Genomic DNA, 22423 nt, shown 5'->3' on the forward strand with positions numbered 1-22423 from the left:
TAATGGGGGGATGAGACTGTGAGAGAGGGGAAGGGTGAAAACAGGGGTTATGACTTCATAAAGTCCCAAGTGCGAGGGATAAGCAGGAAGAGACTCTCAAAGAGGACTTAACTTGGGCAGTAGTGCTGACCATCAGATCTTCCATCTAAAAGATTAAAAAATGAACAAAGGCGAGGTTTCCCTTAACTATGCCTAGCCAAAGAGATTTAGAAATACACCGTACAGTGGGACTTCTTCTCATGTGTATACTGTAAATGGGGACACAGAGCCCAGAGCTGTATCTTGATAACAGAACCATCCAAGGGCCTGGCTGGCCTGTGCCTGAGCTGCCTGAGCTCTCTGGGCAGGTCCACCAAGCGGATGCTGAGCCGGTGGGCACTGCTGCCATCAGGGACGCTGGAATTCCAGGTTGCCAATCTGGGGCCCCACTAAATGGATCCACCAACTTCCAGCCAGGACCTGGGTGTCCCACACGACACCTCCCCACCTCTAAATCAATTCCTCGCCCGCCTGCATTAAGTCCCTCTCCCAATCCTCTCTTCCTTGAATCCAGCTGCGCTTCCATAATCCAGACTACAGTCACCCCTTGTGCAAGTGTGACCACCCTCTCCTACTTCTCTCCTCGTCCTGCCTGCAAATCCAACTTCCCTGGAGCTGGATAAATACCTTCGTCATCACATCCTATAAAGGGTCTCTGGCCCTAAAACATAAAGAACTGCAGCAAATTAATTAAGCCTTCCTTTCTCTAGATTGATAACCCGCCAGGCTCTCTCCCACCTCAGAGCTCTCTGAGGACTCTTCCCTCTGCCTGGACGGCTCCACCCAGATAGCCACACACTGGCTCCCTTATTGTCTTCAGGTCTTTCATCAAGCCTGCCTTTTAATAAGGTTTCCCTGGCCAGCCCACCTAGGATTTTAGTACTCACTCTCCCATCATAGCAGTTCCTGTCCTTTCCCTGTGTTATTTTTTTCTCATGTAACAATTACCACTATCCAAACCACTAATACTTTACTTATTTACCTTGTTCGTTGTCTATTATGATATAACTAGAGGCCCGGTGCATGAAATTTGTGCACGGCGGGGGCGGGGGGCGGGTTTAAGGGTCCCCTCAGCCCAGCCTGCACCCTCTCCAACCCCCTCACAATCCTGGACCACTGGCTCCTAATCACTCACTTGCCTGCCTGCCTGGTCACCCCTAACTGCCGCCCCCCCACCGCCAGCCTGATCACCCCTCACTGCCTCTGCATGCCAGCCAGGTTGCCCCCAACTGCCCCCTTCCTGCCAGCCTGGTTGCTCCTAACTGCCCCCCCCCCCGCCGGCCTGGTCACCTCTTACTGCCCCCCCTTGCCGGCCTGGTCACCCCTAACTGCACCCCCTGGCCAGCCTGGTCACCCTCAACTGCCCCCCCCCCCCACTGGCCTAGTTGCCCCTCACTGCCCCTCCTGCTGGCCTAATCACCCCCAACTGCCCCCGCTGCTGGCCTGGTTGCCCCCAACTGTACCCCACCCCCCCCTGCTGGCCTAGTTGCCCCTAACTGCCCCCCCCACCAGCCTGGTCGCCTTTTACTGCCTCCCCCCCCCCCGCCAGCCTGGTCACTCCTAACTGCCCCCCCCACTAGCCTGGTCACCCCCAACTGCCCCCCCTGACAACCTGGTCGCCCCTCACAGCCCCCCCATCCCCCGCCGGCCTGGTCGCCCCACACAGCCTACTGTTCAGTCATTTGGTCATCCCTCACTAACCCCCCTACAGGCCTGGTCGTAGGTAGCCATCTTGTGAGGGCACGAGGGTCAAGTTGCATATTACCTGTTTATTATATAGGATATTATGAGCGGCACTTAACAGGGGCAGCTCATTCCACAAGAAAGTCTGTGCTGTGGGGCAGGGGTTCTGTCTGCTTTTGTCTACTGTGTCCCAGTGTCTAGAGTATCACTTGACACATGGTTAAAAGTGATGTATGACCAGTGCTGTTTACTGATTTTTTGTTTGTTTCTTTTGGTGTTTCTTATCATTTTGGATTATCTAACTAATTTTCCTACTTCTCACTTGAAGTACATAAGTAACTTCAGATTCTTTGTGAGGTTGGTTCCTCATATCTAGCTATAAAAACAAATAAATAAAAAAGTTGTTATCTATCATTTTAAGGAAGAACACTGGTATTTTGCCTTAGTTTTGAATGCCAAGGGTGGGATGGAGGACTGTTCTATTTTTAAATTATTAAAAATGAATTAAGAATTTTCATTTGAAAGGTCTTCCCATTCATGCTTAATATTTTAGTATATGTGCTGCCAAAGTGAGCACCATTCATGCTTAAAAATAGCTATTATATGACCCAGCTGAGCGAGGAGCTCACTAACGGCTAAGGTGAAATTAGTCCTCACATCCATTTTGTGTTTAGAAACAAAGAAGTCAGTGAATATTAGAAAAACAAAGCTCTTTTATTTTTTTAATAAGTAAAAACCATCAAAACCTCTGTAGAATAGAACTCACACTTTTGAGAAAGTTCCCCTTGTCTAGAGTAAAATATATTTGTTTTGATAAAATGTAGGTGATTTAGTAAATACAACATTATTTGTGGGAAAGTGCATTTCTTTGCCAAAATGCATGGAATTAAGTGCCCTGGGGCAACTAAAAATGTGACTCAGAAAAATACTTTAATAACTATTCCTTGCTCATAGCAATACAGCCCTAAGTCAGGCGCGGCCCGTGGGGAGTTGAACGGCAGAGCAGATCCGGAGCACAGTGGAAGGAAGTGCCCACGGGAGCCAGGCACACAGTGCAGCATGAATGCCTCCGAGGCAGGAACTCAGCTGGGCAGCTGCTGCTTGGCTTCCAAGAAGCTGAAGCATTAACCCAACGCAAATGTCAGCCTTTATTAACATGTTGTCAGCTACTTAGGTTTAGTTACCACTCTCAGTCAGTCCTGAAAGCCAGGGGGTTGTTCTCATTCTAGATCTGCTTTGGAAACTCACTCTAGACAATGAAATCTCATTGTGAAACAGTTCTGCCCTGTATCTCCAGTACCTGAGAAGAATAATGCCAACAGCTAATATTTATTGAGTATCTGTCATATGCCAGGCATGAAATGAGTGTTTACATATTACATCTCACTTAATCCTCAGGACAATTTTATGAGATAGTTATTATCCCCGTTTACAGATGGGGGAACTAAGGTAGACAGGGTTGAGGGATCTTGGCTAAAGTCATACAGTGAGTCAGTGATGAAGAACCCAGAACTGTAGCGATTACCCCTGTGCTCTACTGCCCTCCTGGTGCCTGGAAACCGGAGCGATGGGGAAGCGGTGAGGAGGGCTCTCCAAGGGCTTTGCTCCCGCTGTCCGGAGGACAGTCAAGAAAGCTGTAGACTAAACCACAGGAAGGCTCCCCCAGCCTCTGTTCCAAATGGCTTCAAAGGAGCACTGTGCCGCGCCAGCACAGCCAAGGGTGAGCCTGAGTGGGGGCGGTGAAGGATTGAGAAAAGACAGACAAGAGAAGAAAGCGGGGTCTGGGTGGGACACTGTCCTCTCTGATGGAGAGCCTCTCTGATGGGGAGCTAGCGACAGCACCACGGACTACAAGCCGTATCTTTATTTTATAGCCAGATTCCACAAGGCTAAGTAAGGGCGTGGTCAATAAGTTTACAATATTCTCGTGGGTTTCAATCCTACTCAATTACATGCACCTGAACTCTATCAAGCCCACATCACTCAGCCACGTGGGACCAGGTGTTCGGACCATAGGTTCAAGCTTACAACTAGAGCTGTTGGCTATAATTGTGCTGGGAAGGCTCTGCCCTCCAAGCTGGGACTTGCACGTGGCCATGAGAGGACTGTGCCCTCTCATTAGTCCGAGGCTTGAACCTGTCCAAACCCTGTGGCCGCTCCCCACAGAGCACTAGATTGAGACGCATTATTGTGAAACCTTTGAGGAAGGTGGGCTGGGAGGTTGTCACTAAAACAAAACAAAAAAACCTCAAGGCCAGTCCAAACCAACACACACTGTGTGCATTTGACATATTCTCATTCAGCGATACATGTTTATTTTAAAAAAAAAGGGGGGGGGGCAAAAAATAACACCACACACACAAGACAGATATAGAGAAAAAGGGAAACCAACATCCCCAGCCCGAAGGTCTGCCTGCCATCCACTGGAAAGCGTCGGCACAGCTGCCGGGTCCCCAGCTCATCCGTGGTCCTCGCGGTGAGAGCAGCCCCCTGCACTGAAGCATTTCCACGTGCAAAGATCCACACTCTTCACCCCTGCCCCAAACACAAGCCCACACTGATGTATGCAAAAAAGCAAGACGCCACTCACTGTGGGTTTATCAAAGGTTATTTGGAACCAGGCTGGAGTGGCTCAGTGGTTGAGTGTTGACCTATGAACCAGGAAGTCACAGTTCGATTCCTGGTCGGGGCACATGGCTGGATCCCCAATGTGGGGCATGCAGGAGGCATGAGTCTCTCTCCATTTATATTTCTTTCTCTCTTTCCCTCTGTCATCCATTTATGATCATGATTCCCTCTCATTCATTTATGTTTCTTTCCCTCGCCCTTCCTCTCTGAAATGAATAGAAATTTATATTTTTTTAAAGGTTATTTGGACTCTTGATGACTTCCTCATTACAAAAGGGTTTTAGAACGCATCTTCACTTTATGATTCAATCCTCAGACTTTCACCACATTTTCAAAGATTATCATTATTGCAAGGGTGCATCTCTGGGTGCATCTCCTTTTAACTTAAGCTAGACACCATTACCTTAACAGGTACCATAATTCTGCGTTCTCTCAAAATCATCAAAGTCCTTGCGACATGTTTATTTCCCAGGTGTTTTCCAGTGAAGTCCATGCTGTTTGCCCTGGCACATAAATAGCATGGGGGTGGTTCCTGCAATGTGGAGCCAGGAGGGTGCATGCGTACCTCCAGAATGAGGTGCAGCCTGCTTTGTGCTCTTAAAAATACCAAAAACAAAACAACAAAAAACGCTTTCTATTTGGTTTCATTTTGGAGATAGTAAAAAGAATATTTTTAAAGACATGATATGATATTATAAGCAGCACTTAAGGACATCTCTGCCAACTGGTACAAGGTTATAACAGCGTCAGCTAATTTCTGCAAATTTGTGTGGAATCAGGGTCCTCATTGTGATTAAGAACATCGTATGTAGAACCTTCACTTTTGTAATAGCTAAATTCCTCCTCTCATCAACAGGATACAATATGGCATATAATGAGATCTCATTATAGCAGATTTTAATATAGCTCAGGTCAAACGGTGCCCACGCAGCAGAACCACTCACAGCCAGATTCTCACGTGCAGTTTGGCGGAGCGCATGTTATTGGACTGCTGTCTGATGCTGTTAGTCCTAACCCCGACACTCAGCTCCACAGCTTTTATTAAGCAGCCAGTTTGCGGGGGTAAGGGGGAGAGGTAAAAACAGCCCGGCTAGTGTGGCTCAGTGGATGAGCATTGACCTATGAACCAGGAGGTTATGTTTCGATGCTCGGTCAGGGCACAGGCCCAGGTTGTGGGTTCGAACCCCAGTGGGGGTCATGCAGGAGGCAGCCGATTCTCTCTCATCATTGATGTTTCTGTCTCTCTCTCCCTCTCCCTTCCTCTCTGAAATCAACAAATATATTTTTCAAAAAGGGAAAAGTAAGATAGAAACTGCTTCTCCGGGTTTTCTTTGCTTGTACAAGGGATGCGAGCTCTATCGGCTCAGGTATGTTAGGTCCGTGGTCGGCAAACTGTGACTCGCGAGCCACATGCAGCTCGTGAGCCGCGGTTTGCTGCTCTGTTGACTAATGAGTTTGCCGACCACTGTTAAGGTCTAACACTGGGAAGGGCGTTGCAGGAGTCGTGAAGACATCGGACACCATTCCAGGGAGGCGTAATCTTAGCAAAGCCTGGATGAGTGACAGCCCAGGCTCCAGAACCAAACTGCGTTTGTGTCCTGGTTAGGCTGCTTGCTGGCTGGTGACCTTGGGTAGCTTACTTAACCTCTCTGTGCCTCTATAGCCTCCCCTGTTAATCGATGGTAGTAACAGCATCCGCCTTCTCACTGAGAATTAAATGAAGATAACACTTAGCAGAGTGTGTGCTAGGTAGACGTTCCTCCATAAATGTTAGAAGACAGAAAGTAACAAGAGACTAATCTAAAAACAGAATTGGGAACATGAGGCCGACCTATGATAATGAGGCCGACGGTCAGCGTCTGCAGCAGTGCGGAAAGCCTGCTGGAGTTGGGCCGCGCAGAGCAGAGGTGCCCGGTGGCCGGGGGCGTTTTGTGGAGGGAGTTTCCTCCTAGGCTAAGACCTTGCTTCTCAAAGTTTGTCCCCGGCCCAGCAGCCCTGGTGTCACTCGGGAGCTTTGCAGAAGCACAGACTCTCAGGCCCCCTCCAGACCACTGGATGGGAATCTGCATCTCATCACGAGGCCGGGCAGACAGTGGGCACGCCCTGCTCTCAGACACACCCTGCTTCTAGAAGCCTGCCACTCCTTCTCAGCACAGACACGAGCACTTGTAACAAGTCACTCAGGGGAGCGGGACACTGAGCTCCCAAAACTCCCGCCGGAAAGAACTGCGCCTGTTACATTCTCTCAGTGATGTGTTGGAAGTAGGATAGAAGTGGCAAAACTGAGCGCGATCAGCCAGGTAAGGCATGAAACCTAAGTTACAATGCAACTAATATTTATGGCTACCAGGGCAAGAATCACAAATGCATATTTTATCCAGCCTGAAAATGAAAACCAAGAAAACACAAGATCACTCACTCTCCCTAAGAGGGTTTGAGCAGAAGTGCCCCGCACCACCAGCTTACAAGAACATGCACCGCCTAGAATGCAATGACATTGTAGTTTGTGGGTCCGCCCACCCATCCTCCTGTGCACACATCAAACAACTCATCGTTTCATCGGGGAACACTTTACACCACACACACTGCAGAGGGACAGGCACTCCCCCGGCTCCAGGCCCACCTTGCACTTTCACACGTGTGCCTTCCTCTGTCCCAGGCACCCAGCCCAAACTTTGCCGCCAGAGACTCGGCATCTTTGACGTGGAGTAAACATCATGAGAAGTGGGATACGAACCGAAGGGAAGAACTGACAGTGAAAACGATCCCCGTCATTTATCAGGGGCCTGGTTGTGTAAGATATTGTCCCACAGATTATCCTCTTTTTTTCATCTAAGATAAGCCACTACTTCTCTACTATTTCAGGTCGAGGAGTTAAAGGCCTACAAGGTCAAAGAAATTGTCCCAGGCCATGCAGCCAAGGAGCAGCATAACCGAGACTCAAACCAGGTCTCTTTCCCTCCAACTGATAGAGGAAAGCCAACCGGTCCAAGAGCCACCTTTTTGAGGAATGGCATCTAATTTGTAATTCAAATGTAATATTCTCCTCTCTGGCACTTCCTATGCTGAGCGGGGCGTGCAAAGGACTTTTCTGAAGTCGGGCTGGATTTTAGCTGCGGATGGCAAAGTGCAGAACGGTTTCCTCCTTGGTATTTTAGAAGTTCTTCATTCTAACCATCTGTTGCGGGCTGACAGATGGGTTGATCCATGACAGGATAATGGGTCTTCAATTCTAGAAAGGCATAAGGAATGCTTAAAAAATAGCAGCTCTTTTCATGAACCTAACTGAGCTAACACCTCTTGCTCACTTGCAAAAAAAATATATTTGTGGGAGGGAAGTGTGAAATATAATCATAATCGTTCCCCTAAACAGAAGATTTCTCACTATTGCCAAAGGTCAAAATCCAGTAAAATATGCCTATTCTAAAATTATGTTAACGTTTTCAAATCCAGTCATTTAAAAGGGTACACAGGGCGAAGGGGAAAGGTATGCATAAAGAAAAATAATAGCACTAGCCGGTTTGGCTCAGTGGATAGAGCATTGGCCTGCGTACTCAAGGGTCCCAAGTTAGATTCCAGCCAAGGGCACATGCCCGGATTGCGGGCTCTCCCCCCCCCCCCAGTAGGGGGCATGCAGGAGGCAGCCAATCAATGATTCTCTCCCATCATTGATGTTTCTACCTCTCTATCTCTCTCCCTTCCTCTCTGAAATCAATTAAAAATATATTTTAAAAAAAGAAAAATAATAAAAACACCCCCCCAAAAAAAAACCTTTTTCCATCCCTATCTTTCAGTCACTTCATTTTTTTTTATAGGCAGCCAGTGTTAGAGTTTCTTATATTTTTGAGATAATTTAAGAAACAGGCCAATTTTTGAAATCCAAATGCTTTTCCCTCTAAGTGACTCAGCCAACTGTGAAGTCTCTATCCTTTCTCCTCCCATTCAGGGGTATATAGAGAACTTGTATATGTGGCAGCTATTTGGCGAGGCACAGGGACACAAGTGCTGCAGACTGTCCCATCCCCAAGGAAACACTACAGTCTCGTGAATGAGACCAACTTGGGAACAGACTTGAGACAGCACAGGCTATGTGCCTCCTGCATGAGCACTGATCAGAGCAGTGGCTCATTCTCCCAGGCAGAACGTCTTCATGGCCTTACATGTCTTAACCCAGCCACCCAGCTCCTTTCCAATCATGCACTGCAGCCAGATGAAATATTCACACACACACACACACACACACACACACACACACACACGTGCACGTGCCTGGTTGTTGCAAAGTGTTATTGAAGCTCTACCTACAAAGAACCACTGGCTCAAAATTTAGACTGTATTAGCAAAAATTTGGCCATATGAATTTAACCTCAGCAGATTAATCTATTTTCAAAAGAACATCAGAATACAGATTGAAAAACACACACACAAAAAAAAACAGCAACAAGTCATTGCAGCTGAATTTATGGTCCAACGTTATTCACCACGAAAAATCCAGCCAAACCATCATCTTCACCACCATCATCATCCCGCCCATTAACTTAACACTTAGAATGTTCCCATATCCATGCTTAATATGTTTACTTAAATTTAATTTTCACAACAATCCTTTGAGTTAGGCCGTCCTATTTCATGTTACAGATATAAACACTGAAGCCCAGAGAACTGTAAAACCCCTGACCATTTTGCTTCCTTGCATTATTTCCAGCCACGCAAATCAACTCTTCCCTGCCCTGTCTGGGAGGTAATTGGTGGTGCAGAACAGTAAGTTAACAGGATTATGTTTTCAAAGGAGTCATTGACAGCCCGGATTTATCTCGGCAGTTCCTCCCACTCTGAGGTTATGTAATTCTGGAGAAGGAGATGCGCATTTTTTCCAGTTTCAGGGAAGGTGATGGCATGAGAGCATAGAGCCGGGTTCAAAAGGTGGCACCCGGAAGGTCTGCCGGCATTTTCTGAGTCAAAATGTCTCTGTGTAACCTCCTTGATTTCCTATAATACACATCTATTTTAAAGTATAGGTTAGCGGTGGGAGCAACTCAAAAATATTGAGACAAATTAAGAAATGACTTTAGATTATCTGATATTTTAATTATCCATGACTTTACTCTTTGCCATTGTATGGAGGGAAAAGATACTTTCTTAAAAAGTGTGTGTGGGGGGGGTGGGGGTGGGGGGGTTGTTATCTCATATACATCTGACTCCCAAGTTTTATATACATAAAAGACTGTGGTGCGGAGTTTTGTTCACATGATGAGAGAACATTGTACCTCAGGGTACCTGTGGAAAGTGAAGTTCAGACCTGGCTGCTTTTGACTCTGAGCCTCCTGCCACGCCCCCTGTGTGCCACACTTCCTCCAGTCCTTACATCTGCACGCAGCCTTTCATCTGCGGATATGTTCACAAGGCCCAGGTGTTTCATGTCAGGTAGACAAAGCTGGTGGGTAATTGCCTAGGTTTTAGCATTTTCACCTAGTTGCTTCAATGGTAGCCCCCCAAATAGTTGGGAAGAGCTAAGAGATACATAAAAATAAAAGAGATGGATAAGATGTTCAACAGCATCTCCAAGTTTCCAGATTGCTTTGAATTGGTGTTTCAGGATTCTTAAAATATATTCCCAGAAGTGGGATTGTTAGGGCAAGAGGTAGGTCCATTTTTTATTCTTTGAAGAAACTCTATACTGTTTTCCACAGTGGCTGCACCAGTCTGTATTCCCACCAGCAGTGTACTAGGATTCCCTTTTCTCCACATCCTCTCCAGCAAATATTGTTTGTTGATTTACTGGTGGTAGCCATTCTGGCAAGTATGAGGTGATAGCTAATTGTGGTTTAAATTTGCATTTTTCTGATGATTAGTGATGTTTAGCATTTTTTCATATGTCTCTTGGCCATCTGTATGTCCTCTTTGGAGAAGTGTCTATTTAGGTCCTTTGCACATTTTTAAAAAATATTTTTTATTGATTTCAGGGAGGAAGGGAAAGAGAGATAGAAACATCAATGATGAGAGAGAATTACTGATCGAGTGCCTCTTGCACAACCCATATTGGAATGGAGCCTGCAACCTGGGCATGTGCCCTGACCAGGAATCGAACAGTGACCTCCTGGTTCATAAATCAACGCTCAACCACTGAGCCACGCCAACCGGGCCTTTGCCCATTTTTAATTGGATTATTTGTCTTCCTTTTGTTGAGTTGTATAACTTCTTTATATATTTTGGAAATTAACCCCTGCTTAAGTCCTGGACAGTGACTCCCACCCCTGCCACCTCTAAATCATGAGGAAGAATATCATTGGAAACTTGGAGATTTCTTTAAAAGTATTCATCCTCTTATATCATAGCGATTTTGCTTGAAGCGAATAAAGAAGCTTCTTTCCTCTGAACTCCTATCAGGTGGTTTTCTAAGTCAGACAGATCTGTATTTGCATTCTGCTCTGCTACTTGCCATGTGTTACCTGGTGTACCTGGGGCTCAGTTTCCTCTTCTTAAAAATGGCACTAAAATGCTGTTTAGCTTGACACCTTTATGGATAATTTCATATAAAATCTCTCAAAAGCACTCAAAACATTATAGCTATTATTGTCCCCCACTTAGCACAGTCCCAAGCATGCTGTAGATAATGCAGAGGTTTGTTAAAAGAATGAATGAATGAATATTACCATTCAGGAGTCTTTACCAATCAGCAAATCTCTTTAAATATTTGAAATCACCATAGCATGGCAGTTAAGAACATGGGCTCAGGAATCGCATTGCCTGGATTTGAATTCTCACACCATCACTAATGGTCCATGCGGATCTGAGATAAGCTGTTCAGCCCTTCTGTGGGAGTTTGCCATGTGCAAATGGGATCATGATTGCAACCTTCTTACAGGGGTCTTGTGGGAGCAATTAGATGAGGGTTATAAGTACTTAACATTATTCCAGGGATATAGTAAGCATTTAAGAAAAATATTACTATTATTACTTACTAGAGGCCCAGCACATGAAATTCGTGAGAGGGTACAGTCCCTAGGCCTGGCCTGCGATCAGGGCCATCTTTCCAGGCTGCCTGCAGCCAGCCCCGCCCTATGCTGCCACCCACCCCCAGTTCCCCATTCACCATTGTGCGATCGGAGCCTTCCAGCTGGGGAAAGGGACTGAGAGGTGGTCAGTGCGCCTCATAGTGACTGGTCGAGCAGTTGTTCTGGTTGTTCTGCCGTTAGAGTCAATTTGCATATTACCCTTTTGTTTTATAGGATTTTATAGAAATACTAGAGTCCCGGTGCATGAAATTCGTGCACGGGGAGGGGGGTGTCCCTCAGCTCAGCCTGCACCCTCTCCAATCTGGGATCCCTCTCACAATTTAGGACTGCTGGCTCCCAACTGCTTGCCTGCCTGTCTTCCTGATTGCCCCTAACCGCTTCTGCCTGCCAGCCTGATCACCCCTAACCACTCCCCTGCCAGCCTGATTGATGCCTAACTGCTCCCCTGCCAGCCTGTTTGCCCCTAACTGCCCTCCCCTTCAGGCCTGGTCACCCCTAACTGCCCTCCCCTGCAGGCCTTGTCACCCCTAACTGCCCTCCCCTGCAGGCCTGAGTCCCCCCCAACTGCCCTTCCCTGCAGGCCTGGTCACCCCCAACTTCCCTCCTCTGCCAGCCTGGTCACCCCTAACTGCCCTCCCCTGTAGGCTTGATCACCCCCAAATGCCCTCCCTTGCAGGCCTGGTCCCTCCCAACTGCCCTCCCCTGCTGGCCTGATCACCCACAACTGCCCTCCCTTGCAGGCCTGGTCCCTCCCAACTGCCCTCCCCTGCTGGCCATCTTGTGGTGGCCATCTTGTGTCCACATGGGGGCAGGATCTTTGACCACATGGGGGCAGCCATCTTGTGTGTTGGAATGATGGTCAATCTACATATTACTCTTTTATTAGATAGGATAGAGGCCTGGTGCATGGGTGGGGGTCAGTTGGTTTGCCCTGAAGGGTGTCCTGGATCAGGGTGGGGGTTCCCTTGGGGCGTGGGGCGGCCTGGGCGAGGGGCCTGTGGTGGTTTGCAGGCCAGCCACACACCCCGGCAACCCAAGCGGAGGCCCTCGTATCTGGGATTTATTTATCTTCTACAATTGAAACTTTGTAGCCTGGAGCGGAGCCAAGCCTTCTGCTTGCTCAGTGGCGGCAGCCATTTCTGTTGGGATTATTTACCTTCTATAATTGAAACTTTGTAGCCTGGAGTGGAGGCCTAGGCCGGCCAGGACTGCAGAAGCTTGGCTTCCTCCATCGCCGAGGGCAACCCTAGCCTCCTGCTTTCTCCAGCTCTGTGGCTTCCGCCATTTTTGTTGGGATTTATTTATCTTCTATCATTGAAACTTTGTAGCATTGAGTGGAGGCCTAGGCCAGCAAGGGCAGGCAAAAAGCTTGGCTTCCTCCATTGCCAGGGAAACCCAAGCCTCCCTCCTGCTCTCCGTGGTCACAGCCATCTTGTTTGGGTTTATTTGCATATTTGCTCCTGATTGGCTTGTGGGTGTGGCTTGTGGGCATGGCTTGTGTGTGTAGCAGAGGTATGGTCAATTTGCATATTACTCTTTTATTAGATAGGATAAGTGTAATATCACAAAACTTTGTTGTTGTTTTTCAACTTTTCCTTGGTTTCATTGCTATGGGATCTTGGAATTTTCCAAAAGACAAACCAAACAGTTGTATAACTTAAATGATTTGTTTCTAAAATTCACATTTCTTTCACTGTTTTATCTTTCTGTTTGTTTCTATAGGACTTCATCGTCACTGTAGTCTTTTCGTTCTTGTGGTTGGTGGGTTCATCAGCGTGGGCGAAAGGACTGTCTGATGTCAAGGTCGCAACGGATCCCAAAGAAGTGTTGTTACTGATGTCAGCTTGCAAACAGCCATCCAACAAGTGCATGGCTGTCCACAGCCCCGTGATGTCCAGCTTAAACACGTCTGTGGTATGTTTCCACCTGTGCTTTACCTCCCAATTCTTTGTTTGCCTGTCAAGCGAATAAAACATCTCAGAAGTCATCTTGGAAATGTCTGCCTCCAAAACTAGGCCAATCTAACAGGTGATATTTCACTCCCTGTGCGAGCTGATCCTTTGGTCCTGAAGTTACTATTGTCAGAACCCATAGACTTCAATGCTGCCAATTACAAAGTTCTTAATAAGAGCTCAGCAGGAATTGGCAGCTGTTGCTTGGATGACAGTCAAGTCAAAATTCTAAGCCCGAAGCAGATATAAAATCTGAACATTAAGGCTGAAGCCTGCCAGTAGTTAAAAATGAATATTTGATAGCATAAAGGTTACCTGGGAAGAAAAACATTGTTCAAGCCACACAGAGCTAGAATACATCCGATTGATTGTCTAAAAAAAAAATACCCAGACTTTGTAGGCAACAGAAAGCACTTACAAATGTTATGGTCACTTTTTATCTTTTCTATGCTCCCAGTTTATTTGCTTGATAACTTCAGAAAAGCTGAACTATGTGTGTTAAACAAAGTCAAATATTATTATCAAGTGGATAAATCTTTCAGGAAGACAGAAAGCCTGACAGGCAGCAGGTTGCTAAATTGGACTCTTCCTGTATGAGTGTAAGAACTTGTGTTATTGTAAAGAAAGAAACTATGTCTGAGAAAGACAGAAGCTATAATGGCAACAACAAAAATAGTAGTTATCGAAAAATAAATGACTCAGCAGTGCTTGCTGAAGGAACAACATTCTTTAGCAGCCCCTGAAAATAATTCTCTTTGCTTCAAGGTTAATTTATGCTCCTGCAGCTTTCTGAAATTTAATCTGAGAAGGTTTATAAGAAGGGAGGAGGGTTGCTCCTCAGCTCCTGATGGTCTGGCTGTGAATCTTGCCTGGGTAAAATAGTGAACATGGGAACAGACTATGTATTAGTGTCTCACAGTCATTTTTAAATTTTTTCATTGATAATTTTTTATTGGCTGCCTCCCACATGCCCTCTTCCCTGGATCCACTTCGATACCTGGGTATGTGCCCTGACCGGGGATCCAACCCTGTTATGCGTAGAGATCCATGTCAGCTAAGGCCTTCCAGTTCCTAGTGACAGAAAACTCCATTCACACTGGTTACTGCAAAGCAATCCTCATCTCCCTACAGTCTGTTCTTCGCACCTTCACTTCTAGCACCAATATCTGTATGCATTAGAGTGTTAGGGTTCAAGGAACAGAAGCTGACTCTGACTTACTTCATCAGGAAAATTAGTAGCGCAGAAAACTGATGAGACCTGAAGAAACAGGCTCTCAACAAAGCAGGGTCCAGGGCAGGATCAAGGCTCCAGGTGTTGGGGACCGAAGAAGGGTCCCATCAAGTTGCTGTTGGTGGCAAGGTGCATAGCTCTGCTCAAAATGCAGAGTTCCAGGAAAGATCTCCGCAAGGGCCATCAAATTTCTATTCCCAAAAGCAGAAGGACAGTGTGTTAGTCTGGAAAGCACAGCCATTTTTTTCCTTGCAAACTCATTCAGCTCCGAATCATAGTGAGCTAGCTTTTACCCCAAAAAAATGAAAATAATTGAAAAAATACTAAAAATGTCTCTTCCAAAGGCAGAAGCCAGGGCCAGGACCCTGGAAGGCTGGCGGGAAATGGGACAGTTCCCATCCTCCCTCCCCCATCTCTGATGCTGTCTGCATGGCGGCTACAAGATTCCCTGTTATCAGATGGGAGTTTTTCTCTTTTTTCTGCTCACACAAGAGAAGATGGCCACTGAACAATTTCTGTGTTTATATTTCTTTTTACAGAAATGTCTCGGACTGAGGAAAAGCCACTCAGGTCTAACCCCAGATTTCTGGTAGAATCTCATTAGCTCATCTTGAGCCCAAATAACTATATTTTGTAGCTGGGTAACAATTTACTTTTTCTTCAAAGCACTTTGGCATCTATAATTTCTCCATAACGCTGATCGGTAGGCGAACCATCCAGCTATTCCAGGTGCAGGGAGCTGAGGCGAAGGGCTTTGCATAAGGTTTCTCAAGCAGTGACAGCAATGCCAGCCTAGAGCCAAGTTCTCCTAATGCTGTCGCCACTGACGTGGTGAAGGGCTGGGTTTTGCAGTGAATCTGCAGGCATTTGAATTCTGGCTGCACTGCTCAATAACTGACTGTTCTTAGGCACATTTAGTAAGCTTCCTCAACTTAGTTACATCGTCTACAAAATCTGTAGGTTTTCAACATCCATAAAATGGGTTATTATAAAAGAGACCTCACAAGACTGTTGAGAGGATTTGATGCAATAATATCTAAGTACTTAGCATCGTGCCCAGCATGTGGTTCAGTAAGTTTCCAAGGAAAGCTGCTACGAAAAGTGCATTTATTTCCTTAAATCTCGCATAGTGTTAGAGCCTCGCAAGGGAAAGAAAAGAGTGCTTTTTACTCTCTCAGCTTTCCTTGCCAAGGTCCACTGCCTTTCTGTCCATAATGTCCACTCTGTGTCGCCAGCCTCACCGCAGGCGATCTTGACACATTTCATTTCATCCATATTTCATCTCCCCTTCTCTCTCATGGTACCTGGTGTCTCTCTCTTGTCCTCACATCTGAGCTTTAATCAAAATCCTCACTCCAGTTTCAGTTGCAACAAAATGGCAAGAAAGTATTCAAGGGCCTGTGTGCCCCTAAAATGTGCCATCCTCGAGGCCTGCTATGTCTGTGATATAAATAGAGTAAGACATCGCTGTTCCTTAGATATGGGCACATTGATTACATTCTTAATTTCAGGTGCATTTCCCTGATTTCCAGGTTCTTCTTGAGCATTCCTTTTTTAGCAACCAAGTAGCATCAGGGGAAAGATAGAGACCAAGAACTAGAAAACAGTTAAAGGTGCAGCCCCCTTCCCTCCCCCCCCCACCCCCCACCGCAGAGTCATCCCTCCATATCTGAAAAGATTCCTTGGTAATTTTTTCTACTCATATATAACGTTGACATATACGTACAGAAGTGCAATTTAACCAAAATCTCCCTTTTGATGGAAAATGTCCTAGTTAGTGTACACATAGTTAAAAAGTCCTATATGTAAATTAGAGTCATGTCAGTGATTACCCAATTCATTTTGATGATGCAGCTATTACACTAGTATAAGTGCCTTATTTATGTTTTGTATCTCCCTCAGCAAGGAGCCGAGAGCACAGCACAAAGTAATATTAAATAAATGTCAGTCAATGTTAAAGGAAAGGCAGAGGATGGGATAGGAGCGAGGGACCGAGGGAGGGAGGGAGGGAGGTCTGGACAAACCAGTCTTCGATTAGGTCAGTTAGGGGCCTAGAAACTCAGTGTGGGCTCTTGACATCTTCAAGAATTCGGCCTCGCTGTCAAAGCCCTGTTTCCGTTTATGCTGCCGCAGAAGAGTCAACTGAAAACGATCATGGAAATATTTCAGGAAGTGGTTCCGAGCATAGCTTAGCTATCGGTCAGCATTTACTAATGTGCCGGCCACTGTCTAGCTGCTCTTTGCATAACCTTCCCCCAAGGAAGGAATAATTGTTTGCATTTCATATGATGAGGTTTGGAGGCGAACTGCCTTGTCTGAGGTCAGAGAGCAAGAAATTGCTGCGCCCAGGCCCCTCTGATTCCAAAGCCTGCGGGCGCCTGCAAGGCTGGTAATTAGTTGGTCTGCCTGATTCACCTGCCGCTAAAAGATTGAAATACTTTGGTAAGTAGGTCCTGCTCCAAGCCCCCCAAGACCACTCATCTTGACGGTAGTAGCTCCCCACTCACAGCCCCGGGGCATTCTGGACCTCCCACCATTCAGCAACCAAGGGATCGATGTTGACCCAGCACAACTTGCAACACCCTACTTCAGGGCTACGGCTCAAGTGCATTTTGGCTGGAGTGGTTACTAAATGCACTTTAATGTCACGGTTTTGTATGCTGCTATTGTTACCTGGCTCGATGGGGCCATTCAGCTGGCTGCCTGTGGTTAATGCCGAGGGCAGCCAATCTGCCTCGGGAAAGATTGCAGAACCACTGTGTTGTCTGGGCCCTGGCAGCCGTGAGCACTTCTGCTCCCATCCAACCCTTCACACCCGGTCACGGCCCCGAGGACACCCCTGGAGAAAAAGAGGGATTTGCACAGCAAAGCCTTACACCCCGTGTTTGAGGCAACATCCCTGCCTCTGGGACCTCCTTTCGCTCCTACTCCCGTTTCAGCGCTCCCTTCTGAATGCCGGGGGCACCTCTCCGCACGCGATCACACGCATGCTCTCTGCGTACCCCGTACCGCTGTCCCTCCCATTCTTCTTCTTAAATGGACTCATTTTCTTTACATCATTGCATCAAACGGAAAAGGAGTCCCTCTAGCCACAAAGTGAAGGTAAATTAACGGACCATCATTAAAATGAAAATAACCCTGTGCCCCTTACACTCCGTGAGGAATGCCCAGTTGGGGAGCTATAAGGGAAAGACTCCGTCTATGGGGTCAGACAGAACAGGGCTTTGAATCTGAGATCTCACACTTACCATGTGACCTTGAACAAGATTCTTAGCCTTGCTTAACCTCAGTTTTCACATCGTTAATATGGGTATAATAATGGCACCTCCCACTTAGACTAGCTGATTGATACACATAAACTCCTTTACACAGTGCCTAACGTGTAGTAAGCACTCAACAAGTCAGGTGGCCTCAACATTGAAGGGGAAAGTGATCTTTCGTATTGTGAAATTGAGGTTTTTCTTGGGTTACTGTGCATCTTATTAATTTACTAGAGGCCCGATGCACGAAATTCATGCAAGAGCAGGCCTGCCTTCGCCCGGCTGCCGGCACTGTCTTCCCTCCGGCACCCAGGACCTGGGCTTCCCTCGCAGCCCTGGCCTCGTCCGGACAGTTGTCTGGAAGGAAGTCTGGTCTAATTAGCATATTACCCTTTTATTATTATAGATTTTCTTTTGTTCTCCTTTAGGTCTTTGGATTCTTGAACTTCATCCTCTGGGCTGGAAACATCTGGTTTGTTTTCAAGGAGACCGGCTGGCATTCCTCAGGACGGTATCTTCCGGACCCAATGGAGAAGCACTCGAGCAGCTATAACCAAGGCAGGTACCACCAAGACAGCTATGGGTCCGGAGGGGGGTACAGCCAGCAGGAGAGTTTGGGGCCAGCCTCTGATGAGTTTGGCCAGCAGTCCAGTGGCCCCGCCTCCTTCACCAATCCGATTTAACAGGGTAGTATTTGCATTCCTCTGGAGATAGCCTCGCCATCTTCCAGTGGCAGGAGAGTTTTTTAAGCATTTCAATCACTTATTAATGCAGAGAGTGTTGAATGTAAATCAGAGATCTGTAATCTTCGTTAAGGCAGAAAGGCTGTGTCATGATAAACGGTACTCAGAGACAAGATGACATGAGGAGATATGTCATTCATCAAAGATGGCTAATTGGATATTGTACCTTGTTATATACACAGATATATGGTCATTTTGTATGTGTGTTGAGATAGTAGAAATGTTGTAGTTTAAAGTCTCTAGTATGCAATATGCATAAAGTAAATTAAATAGCACTGAGTTTTCCTATGCATTTTGCTGCAAAAGTCATTTTAATGATTTCTATAAGACAATTTGGTGTATCACAATGTGCATGTATTATTATTTTGAGGTGTAGGCCCTATAGGATTAAGTCTCAAGTATCTGTTCCAGACAGTTACTCTGTTGTTGTTTTTTACTTGATAAATCAATACTCACATGATTTAGTGCATGAATAAGCATTTTTCTCACAAAATGAACATTTCAATGGTATTTATGAAAATTTTCCAGTTTGCACCATGAATTTGTTAAATGGGCGTTTAAAAAAATATTCATACTTTGTATACTTGTAAATTCGTCTCTCCGGCTTCTGCAATTCTGAATGCATTATAACTAAGGTTCTGGGTTCTTTTATCCCTATTCGTAGATATTCAGTGTTATTATATGGTGATTGCCCAATATTTATTCTATTTACTTAGCTAAATATTTACATTCTTGTAACTTTCTATGGTATTTTGTGGATCTTATCCTATTGACCAAGAACAAAAGGCCCATGAACTTTTTGTGTTTATAAAGTGCTGTTTTCTTAGAATAATAGAGATGTAGATATTAGACACCATAGTCAAGAAGCTATTGTGTTAACATATTAAAGAAGATATTCTGCAGGACCTAAACTACCAACTAAACTTTTAAAACCTATTTATTTATAAAGTTAATATGTTCATCAACTCAATTATTAAAAATTCTCAAGCCTCAACTCAATTTACTAATTCTAATTTGAACGTTACCCATAAATTAGAAATTACTTCCAAAAGCTACTCCATATCCCAAAGAGGGTTCTCATTAAAGATCCCCCAGAATGAATACATTATCAAGAAAATGCCAATCTTTGCTTTTTTGTTTTATCTCAATTGAAACACGAGGGCCCAACAGTGAGGGAAAGCTGTATTTCTAAACAAAAGTTGGTATCAATGTATAAACTCATTGTGTGATCTGTGATGTTGGAAACATTTAAACACAAAACAATGTTAGATGATATCTGTAACCAATTTCTGGATCTGTTGGATAAATCTGTATTGTGATATCTATTTGACCTTAATAAAGTTATTGCATACAATGCTGGCTGGATAATGGAGAATCTCAACAATAGAACCTGGTTTAGCTTTAACAATGGAAGAACAAAGGGTAAATGCACAGTGTTTCCAATCTCTTACCCTGTCTTTGTTCCATGAGCACAGGAGTGTTCATTCATTCATTCCACTATTCTGGAACCTTCCATATACCCACCGCTATGCAAGGCACTGGGGTTAGGAGAGTAAGCAAAAGCAGAAACATACCCTACCTTGAGAAACTTACACTCTATTCAGAGAGACAGACATTAAAATCATCATTCCCCGACTATGCTGTGTGCAACAAAGACAGGCCAGGATTCCCTGAGAACGTTTCTCAGAGGGACCTGAGCTAGTTAGGGAGACGTCAGGGAGCTTCAGGCCTGAAGATGCACAGAGTTTCACAAGGACCGGGTGGGGGAGTGGCCCAGGCAGAGAGCAGCCTTGCTAAGCTCTCGGATGGCAGGATGGACAGGGAGAGCTGCCAGAGGGCAATGAATGAGGGTCTTTGTGAGAAGGTGGGTGTGCGAGGGAAGCCCTGTGTGGGGGCTGTGATCCAGAACTCTAAGGGAGAACATTGAAGGGTTTTAAGCAGAGGAGGGACGCGATGCATTCTGGAAAGATCTCGGTGGCTGCAGGGGAGAGAGTGGAGTGGAGGAGGGCAGAATAAAGGACATCCTGGAAAAGGAAACAAGCTTTGACTCCTAACATCTCTTGGGCTGTGGGCGGGGAGGGGGAACTGGTCCGAGTTCTGCCCCATCCCCCTCTCATTTCCTGGGACGGTGTCTGGGCTCGACTGCTTCCTTCAGCACCTCCCAGGAGCACAGTGGCCTCTGCTTCTTCTACTGTCATGAATGCTCTCTCCAAAAGCAGAAAACCCCCCTAACCAGCAGTTCTTTTTAGCAGCCTTGAGCACATCTACATCGGGGCTCTCGTACATGGACAGCACCCCCTGCCTTGGTGGAGATAGGACGCTTTTCCACAGCCCGCTGCAGGCTCACACGCTGCTGTAATCCAACGCGGATTTCACTAAGCTGGCTTTATTCCTTGTAGTTTCAAGGAAAGAGCAAGCAGATCTGGCCTTTTAAGCAGGGGGGTAATCCGTGCAGCAGGGGAGCTGGTCTGTGTCCAGCAGGCCTGATTTGGAATCGCAGCTTCCCTGCTTACTCGCTGTACTTCAGGTGTGACTCCACCTTCCTGAGCCTCGTCCTAGGGAGGAGGTAAAGCGCACAGTAGGCAGGGTGCGCTCTGAGATCGGGCCAGCGAGACTGGAGTCCCTGCGCTGCCATTTACCGGACTCTCCTTTTTCTTCCTTAAGGCCTTCACCAAAGCCCTGGGACTTTTCTGAAGCCACAGCCTGGAAGCCAGCGCAGACTGGAAACGTAGGGGAGTTGACACCCTGGGAGGGAGCATCCTCAGTCACTGGGGGATGTGGGCTTTGGCAAGATGCTTAACTTCTCAGTCCATGCCACATGTCTATAATGGAGACAATGGTGCATGGTAGGATTGATAACAGGATGGAAAAGGTAGGCCACGTTAAGGCATGAGAACAGCTTCTGGCACACAGTAGGCAGTTTGGTTCCCCTGAAAGCAGGGGAAGATGATCCTAGGAGGCAGGAGTGAGGGAGGGGAGAGCGAGACAGGCAAGGAGGGAAAACTGATAAAAGGTCACACCAGGGGTGTTGCTGTTGAAGGCTGTAGGGCAAGCATGTCAAACTCGTGGCCCGCGGGCCACATGCCTCGGTTATTTGGCCCATGTTAGCCTTTAAGTTTGACATGCTTGCTGTAGGGGCTCAGTCTCATCAGGATCCGAGTACGTTCAGAATGGCTCCAGTAACAGGGGCAGGAGCTGAAGCATTTATCTACCCACCCCCAGCCCATGCTGACTGAGATTTGCCCACAGGGGTGGTAACTTGCCCACAGGCAGGCTGCACCTGCCCATAGACTGAGCAGCTCCTGCGATTTCAGAGAAACAAGCCTTGAGCCCTAACCGCTATTAGGCAGTGGGCTGGGGTAAGGGGCATGAGTGCTGTCACTGCCCTCCCCTCCCCCATTCCCAGGGACAGTGGCCTGAGGAAGGAAACGGGGAGCCCTGGAAGGTGCATGCATGAAGGGGTCACCGTTGACATGAGCAGGAAGTATACTTGGCTGTGAAATCAGATTCTGGCTGAAGGGAAGGAACGAGGGCATCAAAATCACCCATGGCAGCGATCAACAGGCATGACTATGACCACTTCGTCTGTACAATGAAGATGCAGAAAATCCCACATCATAGGGTCCGACAAAGACTGACCTGGGCACGTGTGGAAATGTTGATGAACTTTATAGCCCTCTACACGTGCTAGTTGGCTATGGAATGTTGAGGTACAAGCCTAAATTTTTATAAACAAACTTCTAGATGAACAATAGCTCCGACATCTTGGACCTTATCCTCGAGTTTGAAAAGCTCACATAATAGACAAGTAAGCAGAACAAGTATGTAAGGATACATTTCTATTACTGCTGTGAAGAAAAGAAATGAGGCA

The 22423-nt window shown here is 46.4% G+C and overlaps 1 protein-coding gene across 2 annotated transcripts in view; it reads left to right on the forward strand.

Moving 5' to 3' along the window:
• The window catches only part of SYNPR (synaptoporin), a gene marked incomplete at both ends in the record, with an annotated part of 279199 nt that extends 260707 nt beyond the window's left edge, over positions 1-18492 (forward strand). For both annotated transcript variants that reach the window (XM_079795734.1, XM_079795735.1), the window contains 2 exons: positions 13089-13280; positions 18238-18492. In XM_079795734.1, coding sequence (XP_079651860.1) covers positions 13089-13280; positions 18238-18492 — 447 coding nt within the window. The remainder of the gene's footprint in view (positions 1-13088; positions 13281-18237) is intronic.
• Positions 18493-22423: the final 3931 nt, after the last annotated feature.

Source organism: Cnephaeus nilssonii (genome assembly GCF_951640355.1).
Source record: "Cnephaeus nilssonii genome assembly, chromosome: 17".
In the NCBI taxonomy this organism is placed as follows: Eukaryota; Metazoa; Chordata; class Mammalia; order Chiroptera; family Vespertilionidae; genus Cnephaeus; species Cnephaeus nilssonii.